The sequence below is a fragment of the Papilio machaon genome, chromosome 5 (assembly GCF_912999745.1).
Source record: "Papilio machaon chromosome 5, ilPapMach1.1, whole genome shotgun sequence".
In the NCBI taxonomy this organism is placed as follows: Eukaryota; Metazoa; Arthropoda; class Insecta; order Lepidoptera; family Papilionidae; genus Papilio; species Papilio machaon.
Window position 1 is genome coordinate 1399002 of NC_059990.1, and position 21121 is coordinate 1420122.

General features: G+C 38.2%; 1 protein-coding gene across 2 annotated transcripts in view; it reads left to right on the top strand.

Annotated features, from left to right (window-relative positions):
- The window catches only part of LOC123721041 (zinc finger protein jing homolog), a 133384-nt gene that overhangs the window by 108731 nt on the left and 3532 nt on the right, over positions 1–21121 (top strand). For both annotated transcript variants that reach the window (XM_045678115.1, XM_045678116.1), the window contains exons 2-5: positions 14057–16751; positions 17340–17519; positions 18919–19060; positions 19651–19861. In XM_045678115.1, coding sequence (XP_045534071.1) covers positions 14057–16751; positions 17340–17519; positions 18919–19060; positions 19651–19861 — 3228 coding nt within the window. The remainder of the gene's footprint in view (positions 1–14056; positions 16752–17339; positions 17520–18918; positions 19061–19650; positions 19862–21121) is intronic.

A 21121-nucleotide genomic window follows, 5' to 3' on the forward strand; every position in this document is an offset into this window, starting at 1 on the left:
TCATCCGACCCAATAACAGTAGCCGATGCAAATTTATAAGAATATTATTAAAATAGTAATTTGAACGTTTTTTGTTTTTATTAATAAAGGTTGATAATTGTTCTTGTCGTCTATTTTTTTAACTAGCGATTGTCCACGACTTTGTTTGCGCGGATATTTAACAATAGCCTAAGTTAATCCCGCACACGTAAATTACCTTCCACTTTATGGAAAGACAGACAAATTTATTACATCATGGTTGCGTCCCTTTTTTTTCAAACACTCTAATTTCATTAATGGAATAGATAAGTCATAACTATATACTATGTTAGTTTGTCTTTTCGGATACAACGATTTGAAAAAGATTTTAATTGTACATCTTTTAAATTATTCTACACTAATTACAAAAGAGATTGAAGTATCAAGCAATTAGACGTAATAAAAACTTGAATGAGAACAATGTAGAATACTTGGCCGGCATACTTTCCAACTTTATCATTGTAGCACGAGGACGTAAAAATTCCAGAAAAGTATTAAAAAGATTATTACAGTCTGTTTAATTGGGGCTGTCGCCATCCCCTCGCCGTTCCCTTGCTGCCTTGAGGGGTCGCATCCCCCGGGACTTCGGGGACTTCGCTTAAAAGAAACGTTGCTGTAACATGTATGGAGTGTTTTTTTATTTATATGAACTGTTTGAATGGCTCTTAGTTTTAAGGTCGAGAAGTTGATATTTGTGATGACGGAAGGGAATGGGAGGACAGAAATTATTGATCATCATTGGGTCGTTGAACAATTAACACAGTAAAGCCTTTACTATTTTTTTTACTAATTTTAACTATTACTAGCTTTTACCCGCGACTCCGTCCGCGCGGAATAAAAAATAGAAAACGGGGTAAAAATTATCCTTGTCCGTTTCCTGGTTCTAAGCTACCTGCCCACCAATTTTTAGTGATGCAACGGAAGTGTCTTACCGGAACCAGAAACGGAAACAGATGTCAAAAAAAATTTTTAGCAGAAACGGAAACGGAAACGGATGCGGAAACAGAAGTGTAAATAATAAAAAAAAACATATTTACAAAAAAAAATTTTTTTGGAAAATCAGTTTGTATTCGTTTTTAATTTAATAAGGCATTGGATATCGGTGTCCTTTAGCCTTCAATGTATGTATTTTTACTGTGCTTCAATAAGTTAAAATACGTGTTTTTTTTTTAATTTATTTTCAGGAAACAAAATTACACTATTTAAAAATTAATGTTCGCCAAACCACTCGTGAAAAACAACAAATATATTTTTTTATTAATACATTCACTGCTGACCACTATTAAATACCTCCTGAAACCCATTTTGCTCTCCCTTCATTGCCGCCTTCAGAGCTACGTTAGGGATGCGATCCATACCCGGCGCCTTCTTATTCTTTATTGCGTTGTATGCGCCTACGATTTCCTCGTTCGTGATTGCAGGGACTTTGGCGGCGTTTGCGGGTATTTCGTAGTCCAGCTCTTCTTGTTGTGGGAGTAATGTAGTGACAATGCTATGACACATGTGTGTATGTGTGGGTGTGTATGAAATGTTACAAGATCTTGAACCGAGAAGATAAAAGCTGGTTTTGATTAGTATCCTTACATGTTTTACTCAATATTCTGGAATTTGATGAAAAACTTGACTTTGTCAAAATCTTGTAACATATTAGTACATAGAAATGCAATAGTGGAACAAATATCTACATATTAGTGAACTAAACCATTGCCATCCCTAGTGTTCAAATGCAAATAATGTGTTTTTTTTTAAATAATTATAATAACATTATTCATTTATCTATATGTTCAAACATTCCCAGATACTAAATAAAAATTCACCATAAAAAGTTTTGGCTCCCAGCTGTTACCTTTTTTATTTTGTAAACAGTGAATGTGCTAAGTATCAAATACACCAAATCTAGATTAGAAAAAGATATAATTATTAGGCGTCGGTGGCTCGTGGCACTTGACTTGCAATCTGCAGGTCCTGGGTTCGAATCCCGCCATGTACCAATGTGTTTTTCGATTTAGATATGTACATTTATCCGACGTTCTTACGATGAAGGAAAACATAGTGATGCTGCCTGCACATATCTGAGAAAAAATTCAATGATATGTGTGAAGTCAACCCGCTCTGGGCCAGCGTGGTTGACTATGGCCTAATCACCCCTAATTTGGGGTAGGCTCCGAGCCCCTCAGTGGGGATGTATAGTGAGCTGATGATAATAATGATGATGATATATTGCATGGTTATCACTTATTCAAAAGCACATTTAATAACTCGTAAGTATGAAATAGTCACATTTTGCCAGTTGTCAAATTTTATATGGACAACAACTAGACAGTCAACTCCAGCAAGAGAAGCTGATTGTCTCAAACAGCAGCAGAAAATATTACGCGCTTACATACAAGAAAAAGTACGTAAACAAACAAATGCGACAAGTGCCGAAAGGCCGCGCGCGGACTGCGCGTCTCGCGTCGCGCATTTGGATCTCTCGGGTGTCGTAAAGTTCCGTTTTATCTCCGTTATAAAAGTTGCGGAAACAGAAACAGAAACGGATGTTGAAAAGGGTGCGGAACTTCCGCACTTGCGGAAACGGAAACAGACATCCGTTGCATCACTACCAATTTTCAGTCAAATCGATTCAGCCGTTCTTGAGTTATAAATAGTGTAACTAACACGACTTTCTTTTATATATATAGAAGATTAGTAATGTATTTTATTTTGACTAGTTTAACATAAAGGAGTGAGAATAATAGCAACTATTTATAACGACTACTTTACGTAAAAAAGCATAGCCAGCATTGTACATTCACAATTAAAAATTCATGTCTTGTCTAGTTAACTTTAAATGACTTTGTTGTGTTTTAATAGTAAGTGTGCTCAAAATAATTAACGAAAAGTAATGGTTGTAGGTGTCATTCAATCTGTGTTCTTCCCCAGAGTGGAGAGAGGATAATCCAGAGCTATGTCAAATTTTCGATTACTTTTTCGAGTATATTTTGAAATAATGAAATATTGGATATGAAATCAGTGTTCATTTAGTTTACATTGGAAACTTTAAAAATTTGTTTTAAAATGCACCCAGTAAATGGCACTATCCATTAGAACCTCAGTCAGTTATTTTATCTAGGTTGGGTTATTTTAAAGTTTTTTTTTTTTTTTTTCGTGAAATGTAGTAATTTTATCGGTTTTCTGTTTAACCACTTCGCACATCATGTACAGATAAAGTTTTGCAAGTTTTGCGATAACTTGACCTGGATTTTAACCGTGAAATACATAAAAAATATTATAGCGACATACATTAACTTTAACGCTCAAAACAATGTACTCATATTTGCAATACAAATGTAGGTAATGTAAATGGTTATACCGGTTTTTCCAATATGATGAAAATGTAGTGAACCGTTGAGTTTCACGGGAATTTGCATATTAAACTGAATTTAAATCCCGTACCGACAACAAACACTGAACTACATTAAAATAGTAGAATTGTTTAGTATCCTTTAAAAACGATATTGTTGAACCGAGTATCTTTTTAATTAGAGCAAGGATCAGTTTATATCTACGTTGTACCTACTTATTTTCTTCCGATTACTTAGAAGTTATTTTTATTACAGGTCATAATAAATATAGCAACTATATATATAATATTTTGTTGTTTCTACTATCCCTATGATTTTTGTTATACTTTTAAAAATATCTTTATTTAAACCGTTGTCGTGGTTCTGGGTGAAAATAACTTGGTGCTCGATACCCGTTTATGGTAACTGAGCTCTAACTGATCCTTTGAAGTGCGGAAGTGTTCATTTGAAAATGTTAGAGACCGTCGTAAATTGCCGGACGACCGGACGACGCGGAGTAAACGCCCGTCTATTAGCGCTTTGACATTTCTTTGATGAGCGACATCGGCCGATAGCACTGACGATTTCACACGAGGGCAGAACAGTGAGGCAGAGAAACGAATTTGTAAGGAAAAGGAAGTCGCGTGCGGTAAATGCGCATCGCGTAACCGCAACCGGTGTCATTGCATTGTATTCTAATGATAAGAGCGTGCGATGTTCGAAAGTACTTGTTGTGAGGTCTTGTGCATTTTCAATAATAACAATAAATGTATACTCGTCTCGAATTACAAGTACGTTTTATTATGAGATTTTTATTATTAACAAGTATATTCCTGTAAAGATTTAAAATATCCGTCGCTCTTCATTTTTGTTTGTAATGTGCCATTATATATAGATATTGCGGATGTTCATGGGCGTCGATGACCTTGGTGTTCCCACCGCTCGTTATCCCCATTCTCTTATATGTAAAAAAACAATATTACAAAACCTCAAACAACGAACAAATTTCATGATTACTAAAACTAATTATAATTTGAAATATTAGTTAACTTGTTGTTCCGAACCCCCTTAGACTTGTGCAATCCGACGGTCGTCAAGTTTTATGTTACGCGAGCAACCTGAGTTCGATTTCCGGTGACCGAGCCGACGCGAAGTCAATGAAATTGTTACTTGCAATTTTAAGTGGTTGAATGTGTTTGGCGGCGCGGCGTATCGAACACAAACCGGTTTGCATGGGAATGAAATTACTTAACCTGGGAGCCATAGCCCGTTTGTCTATGCTGTATTTTTATAGAACTAACAACGTAAAAATGAGTTAGTCCTGGATTAGAGCTGGCTACCTTTTCTCATATTTTCATTGTTTTATTTTTATAATATTCGTTTACTTATAATGGTATTTTTTTCTGTATGTGTGTAGTTTTTATTAGATTGTTTGTCTTTCTATTTCATTAAATGTAAAAGAAAAAAATACACTGTATTTTTAGCCTACTTTTTGAGAAGGGGGTTATGAATTCGACTGTTTTTTTTTCGATATTTTGACATTTTACTTTTATGATACTAAAATCAAACGTAATATCATTGAATTTATTTAAGTAAAATTAACAAATACAAACGTTATTTCTAATTTCATATTCATTAATATAATTTCTTCTTAAATAATTAACTTAGAGTTTACTTCTAACTTTATCTTATTTATTGAATTTAAAATGTCTTGTATTAAAACAATGCAAATAATGTGGTTCTTAATTTCTCATAATTGTTTCTTAAAGCCACGATATAGTTAGATTAGTAACCTTATTGCAAATTAAATTCTGTCTAGACGGTTCTTATTCTAGATGTGATTTTAAACTTCTAACTGTGCACAAATTGGATTATTTTGATTGGATGAAATTTATTTAAATTTTTTGCCTGCAGTGAATTTAAATTATTTTTTAAGTAAGTTATAAAGGTGGCTTAATAAACAATTTAATTAAATTAAAACTTATTAAATTGGATGAACGTTATCTTGAAATTGTGTTATTGTAATGAAATACTAGAAAAGTGTTTAAACTTATCATTCTACTAGTCTTTAGATATCTTTATTGAATAAATACAAGTTCAATTAAGTTAAAGATAACTAATGGATTGTTTACTTTAAATTGCACTTTACTCCCAAAGTCATTATTCTGTGAAGTACAACTATTCTCTTGAGAAAAGCTCAAAGTGTAGTATTTAGTCAAACTTTTACGAACGTAAAAACAGTTATAAATTTTTACAAAGAGTAAAATAGAAGAGTAGAATAATAAATATTATGTGTAGTTCCACTTAAGTTGAGCTTTGTGGCAAATAACATGCCGCCATTGTATTTTAATATTAAAAGATGTACGCAAACCGAGCGTGTCTAAACGATGCACTGTGAACGAACTCCAAATGAGCTTTGCTTCTCAGCTCATTTTAATTAAATATCCATTACTGTGATATACAACGCCATCTATTAGCGAAGTCACGGTACGAAGATCGTAAAAAGGTTGACGCACATTCGTCCACTCATCGCAGTGATTATGAGTGGACGCCTTGCCGGTGACGCCTGGTCAAATGCGCGCCGTAAACTCGTGGAAGCGAAAATGACGGATTGTTTTACTAACAAATTTATGTCTTTATTCCGCTCAAACGGCGACTTCAAGGCGACAAACGCTAGGCGTGACGGTGCCGCCGCCGTGCCGCGCCGGACAGGTGGACAAGGAGTAGACGAATCCGCGTTAACCCTAAGTCTGGATGTTGAATATTTATTTTCACATGGTGTCATTCTTATCTTCCCAGTATATAAAGGTCTTTTTTGTGTTTGATAATCTCTGAAAGTCTGGCTATCTATTTACGATGCCTCACATTTTATATTTATGTATTCGTATCATACAAATGTTTGTATCTCCAAGGGAATGGAGTAAACATAATAACATGGGAAGATTTAACAAAGTTTTATGAGCAGCAAGTCTAATACCGCACAAAGCGGTCCGCGAGACAAAGCGTCGCGGATTTGCCTATTTCCTGCCTAGACGCAGCCGGAAGAGGCTATTGCAACGTCTTTGAAGCTGCCGTTTCGTCATTTTGTGTTCGCTATACGAATATCGTCTCTATCGCTCTGTAACAACGGTCGTTATTGTTTGCGGGAAATGCGCGATGCATTAACAGCCTTCGATTGCATTGCGATTAAATCGTCGCCGTTTACGATTATGAGATGTTAGCATTGCGTCTGGTACAAACGATTTTGATCTTTACAGATAATCTTTATTACGAATTTAACATTTCATAACTCTTGAATTTAATTGACACCGTAAGATAAGAATTTAACTGAACCTTTAATACACATTTACGTAACTTTAGTTTAAATATGTGTTTTAATTCAAATTCAACACCCTAAGCTTTGATCAAATATTTCGAAGGTCATCTTCTAAGAAGTGACCGCCAAATTAGAATCTTTAAGCCCATGATTTTCGTACAATGAGGAGAGCCCATTTTTATTAATGTTTTAAATTAACTTGAACATTTTTATCTTCACAATTATACGACTAGAATAACGAATAATATATGGTCGGGGTCAATTATCATGTAATAAAACCAATTGCCTAATGTACTTTAGGCCCTAATGTGTTTGTCAATACCCCATAGCTTGATATGCTGTTTCGAATTTTTATGTCTTCGTTGGAACTATTGAGAATATAATAGAGGGTTGCAGAACAAACGTAAATCATGTAAATAAACGGAGATTCGAGAGTTAACCATATTTCTAATTTGTGTAGTATGATAACGCGTGTGCAGAGACAGCGCTCAGAAAACACAATTTCCTTGTCAAGTCGCGCCGCGGGAGATAACAGCACGTCTGGCCCGCGCCCCGCCCCCGCCCGCTCTAAACCTGCTAAATACAGCGGATGCAACCTGCGATGGCGATATCTGTTTGGTCTCACGTTCGACTTTTAGTGGTGTTGAATTTGAGACTGGCAATCGTTTTTTATAAATACCGTAGATTTTATTTTATTCGACCTGAGCTTAATGCAATACAGAAGTAAAGAGTCAAACAGATCTACCATTCGATAATTTACTCGAGGGTTTAATCTAAACTCCTTATCTTTGATATTGTATTGAATTTGAATCAATAATCTCGAAGTTAGCGCGCCGCCGTTAGAAGCATTTTCGCAACGAAACTCAATGAAGCGCGTTCGCAGGCGCGTCACGCTGGGTGCGCCCGATAACCTATATAGCGAGTTGCGTTATCTGAACCTTGCGGCCGCCCTATTGTCACGCCATAGAGGCGAGGGCAGCGTGACAACCGTACGGAGCAGCATGACAGAGGACGACTGCAACCGCGCGTAATGAACTGGAAGCCGATTCGGAGTTACACAATCCATGAATATAAAAAGCGCGTAAATAAATAGCAGATGCGCGAAAAACTCACCCCGCCGGCAGCGCTTAAAGCATAATAATCGCAGGGTAGAGGGACGTGCCAAGGGTGCAGTGAGGGGGTGGAGGAAGGGCGACGGGCGGAGTGCAGGCCCCCTGTGACATGATTCTCACGCGACGCTACTTCCTTTCAGCCTAATGAATGGAAATGTTAGGCCCTCCTCACACAAGTCGTAGTTCGTGTGCGTTGATTGGTCTATTATATTACTTTTTATCCATCTTACCAACGCAGCAGCTTCTATATTCATTTAGTGAATGGTGAAAACATCTTAACTTTTTCTTAAAGCAATTAAAACATTCCGGTGTTTTAGAACTAAACAGGGATAAATCCTTTAAACAGTATGATAGCTTTTAAATAGGAAATAAGTTACATACATCGTCCATAATTATTTAAACGAGATCGCTGAAGAAGGTCGGTATATTATGCACAAGACCGTAATCAAGTATAATCCATTGGTGTTTTGTATAGCCGTTAAATTGTATTCAATCTAAAAAGAAATTGCTACTAAATTGTGGGTAAATATTTTTAGTACTTTTATATTGTTGTAATAATCTGATGAGAAAAATCTGGGAGCTATAGTTGATGGTTTACCGTAGACTAATACGGGATGAGCCAGACATACAAACATAGATACATCGAAAGTCAAACGGCAACCAATTCGATAACCTTGTAATTGAACCCCTTAATGGCTCTAAAGGGTCCTATGACTACACATACTAATATGAAGAATAATAATAAATATATTACTATTAATTATTACGTAATACAATTGCATTGAATTTAGAAGATAAATTGCTATTGCAGAAAAAACCTCTGCATACAAAAAATCTATGTATAAAGTGTTATCCGATAATTTAGGTCAGGTTTTAAAAATACAATAGTTGCTGGTGAAGCAACAATACTTCTACGGTGATATTTAAACCCGAATGTGGACAAGTGGGCGTTTTGTGGAATTTTGATGTGTAATCTCAGCTAACCCAACCAGTCTTTAACATGTGGGTGATAACTAAAATAAACATGCTGTTATATATTTGAAACTAATGAACATATTGGTCTATTTCTTTTACACTTTGTTGCATTCTAAATTTAAGTTATACTTTTTTGAAAAAAAGTTGTCCAGCATCTAATAAATTACAGTAATTTGTCCTTATAATTTTCGACCATTAAGGATATGCCATTGTTATCGTAGCTTTATGAATTAGTAGCTTTTGCCTGCGACTCCATCCGCACGGAATAAAAAAAACGGAAACGGTATAAAAAGTCCTATGTCGGTCTCCTGGTTCTAAGGTAGCTCCCCACAAATTTTCAGTCAAATCGATTCAGCCAATCAGAAAAAAGCATTAAATTATTTAAAACGAATTAAGTTCAATATGTAAACATCTGTGAGATAAAAATTTCTTAATAGTGTCCATAACCGGTAATACAAAACAAGATCTGTTCGTCCATTGATACATGTTTACGATGTCTTAATCATACACCTACGCTGCACAATGCCCGCACATGTAATAAAGCAATTATCTTTAATTAGTTCGGACAGCGAAAATAAACTCGCAATTGTTAACACACGAATTAATTGAACTTTTTACAATAAAGTTGTCAACATCGATTAATTGTTAAAAAAAGTTAATTTAAAATTGCGGAATCTGTATGTCTGTTGTCGTAAATATATTTATCACAAGTTGCTGATGAAATGTAAGTTATGCAAATTTACATTAACAAATAAATAATACGAAAAAATAACGGTGCATAGTTAGTGATATGGTTATCGAGGTCTTTAGCCAAAAAATGGAGGATAACAGTATTGAGTATGTTGATAGGCATTGATGGCAAACTTATTTCCATTTTATTGAACTCGTTAGATGTGGTAATAGTGGCTGCAGGAAGCGAATAGATTTAAAATTTGCTCGTTCGTTTGCGGAGTTTAAACATAATAACCTGCGGGAAGGATCCTGTACGGAAGGTCGCGAAACCCAACACCAAAAAACTACATTAACCAATACAAAATAAAGCTTACTTCTAAGTAATAAGAAATGTATTTGAATGGTTTGATGGAATAACGTTGTTGTGATTCACGTTGTCTATTGTATGAAAATTAAAGTGAATATTCGGTAGGACACATGTGCGCAGCGGGGCGTCCTACCGTGCAATGAGATCTAAAGGAAATCTGACAGCGTCCCTTGAGAGCTGCGAGCGCTGCCATCCTGCAGGACATTTTCGCCGCGGGGTTTCATTGTGTTTTGTTTGCAAGGGAATTGGCGCTCGTGTAACTTAAAACTATTTATATTCGCTTGTATGATTTGGTCTTAATTTACTGAATTTCAGTATTTAACATTTTACAAAAGATCTTGAAAATTTATTACATTAATTCTTTCTTTCCTATTCTATTCATCTCCCTCCCTGTATTTCGTATCGTTACAGTAACTACTTCTCGCTATTTTGTCTTCAGCTGTCCAAAAATGAACGATCTTCTCTTAATTCTTACCATCCTTCGACATACGTTTGGATGACGAGTTTAAGTTTTCATATTTGCCCATTACCGCCACGTAACTGTTCAGATTCAATGGTATCATTTTCAAAGAAGAATCAAAGTTAATTTATATTGTTACGTCCCCACATTTGAAGATAACTAATAACAGGGTTTTTTATGATAGAATTTGCGGGGCGCGAGATGTTCCCGAAGCTGTGTCGGCCGGAGGAGGGTTAAAGCCGCCCCGCGCCCCGTCCCCGGCAACATGTGCGCGCCTTCTATTTGTGCTTTTGAACGCCCACTCATTACGATGCGCGCCGGCTCGTAACGAAGGGTGCTCGCGGTAGTGTGCGCTAGCCACTGACTGCGATTCGTGGTAGTGTGCGCTATCCACTGACTACGACTACGACGTAATCGCTTTACTATTCGCTATCCGCTACACGTGAGTTTGCGACAAAACTAGGGTCTGAAGTCACAATTTGCATTTGATTACAAATTAATTCCATTACATGATGATGTAAATACGTCGAAAGATCGCGATAGAATATTACAATAACATTTTATTAAGTATATCGAAGTGATATTTGGGATAAGAACCGGTGGGCTATGTGTAGTATATAGGTGTGCGGACACTCTTTCTGTTTACCCATTTTGTGATGTAAGGTAATAATATTAGTCGGTACGTGCCGCGCGATAATTTCGCGCGATAGCATCGCCTCGCCTGCGTCTCGTCACGCACAATTGTTGCGCGCCGACCGATCCTACGCCCAAGTGCTGAGCTAGGTGTTGAATAATTAATTCAATTATTCATAATTTAATGAACGTATATCGGCGTCGAGTGGCATCAGGTCGCGCTCGCCTGAGTGTTGACTGGCTAGGTTCCAGTTATAGTTTGTCATTTACAAGTGTTCTTACGAGTTGAGACCTGCCTTTGTCATAATATTAGTAAACTCACCAATAACAAGAATTAAGATATCTCATATAGTATGTTGAGTGATGACTAATGGTCGATAACTTCGTGGTGGTTAAAAGTATAAGAATAGTAGTTAAAAAGAAATCGTTAAACGCTTAGTATGAGATAATATAAATGTAATATGTGCGAGTACATACTAGATATAAATTCATGTTATTAAAGGTAGGAAATATCTTATTTTTTTATGTCGGCACTATAACTCGTAAATCATGTAGCAACATATAAATTATAAACTCTTAAGAAGTAAAAATGAAAACGTGTAAGCTAACAATGATGTCAATAACTCCATCGACATCGTTATATCTTTATTATATTACCTCGATGATTTCCAGAGACCTTTGTCATAGCGCCGCGCCGTGCGGCGGACGACGTATAAAAAACTTGTAAGAGTCATCAATTACAATTCAAAGGCGCAAACATGAAACGGGTTGTGGAAGCGATGCATTGCCAGTTCTCGGAAGGAGAGACGCGGGGTCGGCGACCGGCTCGGGCGACCTTGCTCGCCCACACGACGGCCACTTTTGCTTTCGACAATTCGCAAAAAAATTGAACAAGCCCGCACACTTGTGACCCCACTAGCGTCTACAGGCCGCCGATCTGGGTCACCTTTGCGATTTGCACTTTCGCTAACAAGCTTCCTCGCGAGAGTGTAGCGCTAGTTACACGCATTGTGTAGATATGTCTGCTGTTATATGCGATCTGTTTAAACTACGGACATGCATAGATTGTTTATATAGCTTTTCTATATCGCTACGTTTACTATCATTGTGCGTGTGCTGTTATAATATGGTTTGTATTTCTCTTTTAACAACTTGGTGTTTTTGATAGTTTCTAATATAAAATGAGTTAGCCCAATTTATCAATAAACTAGCCTGCCCCTGCTGTGCATGGTGGTAGAGTAAACAAACAGTCAACTAGCCACCACTTACTTACGATATGATACTAATCAGCTAACGGACTTTACATAAGCTCGTATCGGGTGTACTAACGTCGCGCTGTAGTACTCGTATATAGGTTATCGGCGTTGCGCAACTAACGGGGTCACAGAGCGAGCCGGCAACGGGGCCAAACCTGTACAGATACAGGGTCGAATTACTTATATTACTGTGTAAATAAATATTATCAACTAATGTTACTAAAAAATATACACATTTACAGGACAGAACAACATTTATTGTGTTGGAAATGTTAAACCGATTGAAATTTTTTACAGACTAAACACATTTATACTATGGCTCGTTTTATATAATACTAGCTTTTACCCGCGACTCCGTCCGCGCGGAATAAAAAATAGATAACGGGGTAAAAATTATCCTATATCCGTTTCCTGGTTCTAAGCTACCTGCCCATAAATTTTCAGCTAAATCAGTTCGACCGATAGAAAGTACGTGCATATGCTGGCTCTTTCAAACGCTTCCTCGCGGCCAGTATGTTAGAGCGAGAACAACGATTTTAGGCGACCGTTTCAAATATCCTCGGGTAACTACTAAAACTAAAGCTGCTTTTCTACTCTCGTGCAAACACCAAGGGTATTGAATATCATGAATACATAAACTTACCTATACTGCACACTTACATTTGATGTTAGTTATAGTTTAGGAAAAAGGTTACTTATTCTTTCAAACCAAGATAAATATAATCTCTTATTGAATTAATAGAACTATAAGTTAAAAAAAAAAACAAATATTGCCGAGTACGGATAAAAAAACCAGAATAGAGAATTTAAAACCCATCAACATTATTTATTATCATTAGCAACTGCAAGCTTTGGTACGTACGATAAATGAACTTTGACATCTTATTACACTCCCTAATATATAACTGAGACATGCTTCATAAATCTAAGATGCAAAAAATTGATCTTGAAATTAGGTCAATTAGCGAAGAAGCCTCGCTCCGAAACAGAGAGGAGGAGGTTGCTGTAGTAGTGTGCCTGTGTGGGTCGGGGCCTCGTATCTACGAGGGCGAGGGTGCAACTCGAGCACACGAAATCTACCCCATCGGTAATGTTGATCTCTCACTACGAACAAAAAGATGTCGCATGTCGACCTACATAGAGTTCAATTCATATTGTAGCTGCAACAAGTTCCTGTCAAAATTTTATCATTCCTTTTACCTGTGGTTTCATCCAACAAAAGATTTCAAAACGAGTTATCCGATAGTACGCTCCGGAATAAACATTTTCACGTGCTCTTTGCGGCGTGCGGTTAAACGGTAAGACGGTAAAGTCATCGACTTGTATAAGACAACAACGCCAGCACAGGAAAAGAATTAATGTAGGGGTTAGTGAGCAGTGTCGAATAGAGACGTGAAATAATCGGTGATGGCAGATCGCCGCTCCGCCGTCGCAGTACGTCTGGTGAATGTCGCGTCGTCCCAAATAATTATTGTAGTACCGGCGGTGGTGACGGTCAGTGCAGCGCGTCGCGTTGCGTCACCGCCGCGACCGCCGGGGCATTGCACCTCGCCTGCTCTGACAACCCGCCCTCCGCTCCGCTCCCCTCGTGTGGCCCGCTCCGTCCCTCCATCGCACGCCTATCCATGCGTACTATCGATCCCATATCATAAAACAGCTGATCTCTATTTAACTATAAGATCCTACCCATCCTACAAAACTCTACGTGATTTCGATCTAGTATAGCATAGCAAATTATACCTATTTACTGTTTTGCTTACTGTTAATACATGTAAATTTATTGATTTATCATAAATATTATTAAATCGATGATAGGACACAAAATATATCTACAAATATGTACCGTAATTCCCCACGCTATTTCTTTTAGTTTAATCAATTCAATGTTTATGAAAACTTACAGAATGATTTCGATTTGTTGCAGCGGTGTGGCGGTGTTGAGTCCGACGGAGAGTGGCGGCTGCAGCAGCAGCGACATCACCGAGCCCGGCTCGCCGCGCAGCCCCGACTCTGCGGTCGAGGACAGCGCGAGCGCGCGCATGCCGCCCTGGGCCAGCGAGCCGGCGCCGGGCCCGCGCCGCCTCGCGGCCCAACCCGTGCCCACGCGCCGCCCCGCCTCGCACCGCCGCATCACCGAGTACTTCAACCACAAGATGAAACCACAGAACGGTCTCAAACGGGAGGCCGATGACAAGAAAAAGTGCCTACCCAAAAATGGCGTCACCCACGACCTAGAAAAATACATCTCCTATCTGTCCCAAACCCTCAGCCCCAAAGTATTATTAGACGTCGGAAAGCAAACCGACGTAAGCAGGCCGGTCTGTCAACCCACCAACGGTAGTGCCGATACTACAAGCGGTACCGAAGCTAGGACAGGCGGCCACGTCAAAGGCGTCCTCGAGTTTTGTATACCTAAAGACAATGCGGATACAGTCCATACGACGATGAACGGCTTTGTTGATATTCGACACGGAAATGACGCCATCAAAAGGCGCACTTCTACAACGGGACACGTAAATGGAACTGTCAATAGCAAAAAACCTTGTTTTGAAATGAAATCACCGTTAGACCCATCCGCCAATGGGATTGTCACTACTAGCAACCACACGCCTTGTGGTGCTAAACGCAAAATACCGATACCGGCTAATAACGATGTAATAGGAATGAGGATATCACCAACATGTTCGCGGCAATCGCCAAAAAAATTGCCTACTCCAAAAGCCGATAATGTACGAATGAATGGAGTCGTAAGCTCGACTACAAAATTAGATACAAGAATGAACGGGGTGACGTTTGGGTCAAATAATTTGAGTTTAAATGGATCGTCTAAACCGTCGCAAGTTAAGAAAGAACCTGCGAAAAAGACCACAGCATCGCAGAAAAGAACCAATCGAAAATCTTCCGCATGTATCGCAAATAGTAAAAACTTAACGTGGTCCAAAGCAAATAATTTGAAACAGGTACAACTTCAAAAACAAAATTGCCCCAATTCAGTCCAAAGCTCTTCAACAAAAAGCATTCCTAGTGAAGCAAATCCTGCACCAAAGATTAATATTCCAAACGGTGTCCGGCAAGTTACAATGGCAGTAAACAACGGCTTAAACAATTTGAACGTTCCCAACTTTCAAAATTGTCATCCAATAAATCTTCAACACCCGCAACCATGCAATGGTACGGTGACGTCTACAAATTTGCCATCGTTCGTGGCCGTACCGCATAATGTAATGCTTACTTCGTTACGGATACCTCCGAATGGTTTACCGGCACAAAATTTAAACCATCAGAATGGGATGAATTCTTACAATCGACCAAACGTTAATGTGTCATCTAGCCCAACGAAGCTAAACGGACAATTTCTTTTTCCGTTCATGCAAAACATAAACGGCACCGTCGTACAAATACCTAATTTAATGGCTAAAATGCCAAATTTTGTTATTCCTCAATCTACACAACTAACGACACATAGACAAGACCATATGACCAACCAGCCAATTGTTTTCAACGGAACGATTGTGAAACTCGGCAATACTATGGCCGCGGCGTATCCTGGTGTAAACAAGTCATCTCCTGTCACTAGCCAGTCGATGCCAATTATGAATAAAAACGTGACAGGTGTGCCAACTGTCGGAATGACAGTTCAACCGAAAGTAAATTACACGGTTAATTTAAGTCATCCTGTGTTAGTGCCACAACCCGGCTTCATCGTTACTTCTGTGCCAAATATAAACGTGAAGGAAACTTGGAGTAGTTCAAGTACAAACCCGGCGACGTCCACTCAAGCCACATGTTCCAATCCTATAGTACATCACCCACCGCCGATGGTTGCAAACTTCACAACACAAACGCTGCATTCGAGTAGTATACCAATTGCGCCAGTCAAACCCCCCGACAATCCGATCCAAGGCACAGACCCACCTAGCAGTACAGTTAAGGAAACCGAATTTATAAATGTTAAAGAACAAAAGTGTGATATTCCCTGGCTATCCAAAACTGTCAATAACAATTTTGTTTCCCTGAATGCAAACAAAATAACTTCAAGGCCATTCGCACAAGTCAGTAGTTTATCTGAAAAGTTAGAAGAATTAGCCCAAAAGGAAATGGCAGGTATAAGATTAGAAAATAAAAAAATTGAAAAAAGGCCTCTAGACTTAAGAGAACTGTTAACTTTAAAGGAACAGAAAAAAGTAGATGAAGTAGCAAAAAGGGAAGATACTATTTTCACACAAATCACTGTTTTAAAAGATGTCTCGTCAAATGTGGAAAGTGCTGTGATGGAAGCGAACTTTTGTTCGGCGACGACGGAGTCGTCAGAGTCGGGGATAGGTACAGACAAATCTTTAGATTCGCCCAGTGACTCCCAAGCGAGTAAAGAATGCGACGAAGACTCCTCTTTATCCTTAAGCGTTAGTGTTTGTTCCATGGACGTGCAGAGTAGTCAAAAGAGTCCTATTCTGAAACAACCCAAAACACTCCGGTTCCCACCGAAGAACAGCAGTAGCAAGCCGCATAATGAAAAACGGAAATCCAGTACGGACACCACGTCTTCAGTGACCGTCTGTCTGTGGACAAACTGCAAAAGAGAACTGGAAAGTGATACAGATCTCTTAGAACACATACAGGTAAGTTGTTTTTAACATGTCTTATAATTAATTAGCTCTTGCCCGCGTCTTCGTCCGTGCGATAATAAATAAAACATCAGGTTGAATAGCACACTATGTGTTTTTTGACACTATGTTCTATACCTATGACAAATTTCAATAAGATATGTTGAACCGCTGTGGAATTATCGAGTAAATATGTAAAAACAAAACAAAAGTATCCCACAAGAATCGTACATATTTGCGGAATCATAGGTAGCCTGTGTTTCCTTCCAGATAATGTTCTTTATTAAAAGCAAATTTCAACCAGATCAATGCAGCCGTTCTGAAGATATCTTGTAACCCACTTCCATCCATCCAAAAAATTAAATTTGAATGTATGAGAGCGTTAAACGTTTAAGATAAGCCAAATTACCATTTATTCCCTTATATGATTTTGTTATTCATAGGTATATTGTAGAATAGATAAGACCATGAGAATATTATTCGCTTAATCAGTTTAGAGAAAGTAAATACAAATATATAAATCTGCAATTAGTTTTATTCGAATTTCTCGTTGTTTGGGTACATATATACGTTTTGGTAATGTGTTTTGTTGTTGTTTTGCAGCGGGTGCACGTGGAGTCGCAGGCAGGGCGGGAGAACTACGTGTGCGAGTGGGAGCGCTGCAAGGTGCGCGGCAAGCCTTCCTGCTCGCGCCTCTGGTTAGAGCGACACGCGCTCTCGCACGGTGGCAACAAGCCCTTCAAGTGCATCGTCGACGGCTGCGACCGCCGCTTCTCCACTCAGGTACAATTACGTTCCTTGTCGCCAGTCGCTACGCGCTACCCATTGCAGGAACCCACCACGGTGCGCATCGCCAAAACGAATCCACAATAACGCTATCTATTTCAGCTTAGACTGAGTTATTGTCTATATCGTTCTGTCGGTCTGTTGTGTTGGTTTTTACTACTTTGGTTGTTACTTCTTCAGTTCGAGGCCCGTTTTCACTTATTCGATCTACCTACAGACTACATATTTTTAGATTTATTTTTGGATCGATTAATAATTTTTCTTTGACATTCTCGGATATATAAGTTTTTAAGTTAAATTTAATAGTAGAATATTTTGAATTATTGGAAACGGACCTGTTAGTTGAAATAGTATATTGGTGTAAATTGTTTTAATTATTAATGTTATGGTTAACGTTCTCTTCAAATCACGTCTGAGCAAGTGATTGCATCACACGTGCTGTTGAATAGGAGTCGCTCGTCAAATATTATTGTTGTAAAATGTGTCGTCTAATTATATTTTTTCTCCGTGTTTTTACTTTAACAGTTTGTCAGGGTCGTCTTGCATTTTATTTTATGGTGAGATTCAGTCACTTCGTTATGTGGTACCACACTTTCATCGCCTCGTCAGGAAATTGTTAATTCTTCTTCTTTGTCATATTCTATACATAATAGAGAAGTAGTACTTACCCAAGATCAGTTGCCTGTTGTGGTGCCTACATCGTAGACTTGATTTTTAGAGTTAGAAAAATCTTCTCCAATAATAATATCGAACGATAAACTTGTGCTATTTTTCTTTTCCTAAGGACGAAGAAGAAGTTGCCGTCTTTGACTACCTCCACTTAGCCATCTGCGGTTTTATTTTATTTTGTATCATCCAGCAAATTTATTGAAGCCTCACAATTGAATACCAAACCGATTCGATTAGTAAAAGAAAATTTAATATTTTCACTATCTAAAAATATCTCAATAAACGTGTTGCGTGATATTATTTCTGTTTCTTTGGGAACCACTTCGGGGAGAGATGCTGAATGAGTAATCGTCAGGATTAACAAATCAAGTATTGTTTTAGGATTAAGAGATAACTCTGTAGTTACCTGCTCTTATTTACTTGTTACAAATACTAACATTATGTTTTCTTGTGTCTGTTGCCGTATTCAATTCATTTGTTTATTAAATTGGTACATTACTCAGTTGTGAATTAAAATGTTGCAAAATTTCTTATTTTAGTTTTCAGTTACATTTGAAAAGCATCATTTGCTGTTTTAATTTCAACAAAATATCCAAGATCCATTTATTTACTTATTTGATATTATTTATATGTAATACGTTTTAATACAAAATAACGCTATTAAATGCTTTGTTTAATATAAAATGAAGTCTTTATCGTAAGTTAATGGAGTAATTGCAAATTCCAGATATTACTGGAGCGGCATGTGAACAACCACTTCAACGAGGCGTCACCCAACACCAGCGGTAGCAAGAAGACCACAGAAACCTCCGCTAAGCTTATACGACGAAATGGAAAGAAACTACGCTACAGGCGTCAGCCGTGGTCTGGTGAGTCCACCTCATATACTTAAAAGGACTGCAGATGACGGACGTAAATATGGAATACAATCTCTTGAAACGCCTTACATGTTTACACCTTACAGGTTTACAATATAGGATGTTACTTTAAAAAAAACAAGGAGAATCAAAGAGGGTCTTTACTCACTTTATTTTTACCATAAATGTCAGTGCATGTTGATGTCCGGCACCGATAAGTTAGCATTATGCAGGCATTACATCGGATTAGGGAAGGTGAGGACATGTGAGGTTTTTATGCGTGCATTTAATTGCTCGCTCTGCTGCAGCTGCAACAATAGTTAAAAAATATTTATATCTCGTATATGCATAAATCTGATTTATTATTTTTTACAAAAATATTAATTATCTACCAGAAACAAGAACAAGAACTAGTTTTTCTTTTCTGCACTATAAAAGGATAATTTCTAGATTTTTATAAGTGCGTGATATGAGATTGACTTGTTGAATCTAATCAGAGTTGTTCATTGAAAGCTAAGAGAGTGGTTTCTCATACTGAGTCTAAACTTAAAAGGGACCGGGTAACAACATGAGATCGTAATTGGTGGATTTTGTGTTCTCAGCGCGTATGTTCGACTTCTTCGACGCGAGTACGATGGAGGGTCTGGCGTGGCGGCTGTCTCGCAGCACGCGCTGGCGGCTGGGCGGCGCGTGTCCGCTGCGCGAGCCCGCCGGCGCGCACACGCTCACTTTGCACGCCGCGCTCACCGCCACGCGGTACAACGCCGCCGAGCGCCGTCGTGAAGCCCTGCTCACATACTACCCCCCACATGTGTGAGTACCACGCATACATATATCTCAGCCCTTTCCCACTTACTTTTCCTTTTTCTCTTGGTCATCATCTTCTTCCTTCTTCCTTTCCTAGTTAACTCCTCTCTTCTCCCTTTCCCAATTTACACAGTGACATTACAAGCGAGCAAACAGTTCCCTTGATGTTAAGTGACGATGCGAGTAGTTGTAGCTTAATATGACAAGAACGTCCTGCTTGCTGGATTACTTTTGTTAAAAGAAACAAATCAGCTTTTGGTAAATTTTTAAGTCAATAATCCGTACAAGAAAATGTAAGGCAAACATTGACTAGTGATAAAATCACAAGATTATATTTGATATAAAAACTATTATGTCAAAATTGTATTGACTTTAATTTTTGACGGGATATTTGGTAGTTTTTTGACACAAGAATATCTGGCCCGATGAGAGAGGTGCCGCTATCGCGGTTATTTTAAAATAATATTAGTCAGAAAATGTGTTAAACCCACATAGGCATAGAAAATGACATCAAAGAAAAAAAACATGACATGACAGCTACAGTATAAAAAGAATCTCATGATACTTTTTAACACGGTGGCGCTAGTGGGCTATTATAATTTAGTTTGACTTATGCCTACCGGGTCAGATATCCTTGTCGGTCTATACATAATTTTTTGGTCGTTGAAATATTCGATGAAATTCCAAATTATGTCTTTCATTTATGCACTTAATGTTCAAAATTGAAACAATGTTTTTTTGTATTCCTAACTCCATCAGAGCCAGAGTTATAATGATCATTCAAATATTAGGTCCTTACATATGAAATTGGCGTTTTTCGTACTGGCCACTTTAATCACGAATTTCTCCTCTTTGGTAAGGAATTCCAAATTCAAATTTGTACAGCTATAGACTCATGTATTTGTGGTTCGATGACCGTCATTCATTTGTTTTTTTTCTTCTGTTTTTTTCTGTTTGCGTCACTCATTTTACAAAATGGAAAACTTAAAATATCGCATTATTTACGAGTACGAGTTCCGCCGTGGCACTAGTGCTGCGGAAACGACTCGAAGGGTGAATGATGTGTATGGCGGTCGTGTTGCAAAAGAAAACACAGTTCGTTTTTGGTTCCAACGTTTTCGTTCTGGAAATTTCGATCTGCAGAACAAGCCCCGTGGACGGCCTGAGACTCAAGTTGATAATGAAGAGTTGAAGGCTATTGTGGAAGCGGATCCATCGCAAACCACGTCCGAGTTAGCTGCAGGCTGCGATGTTAGTGATAAAACT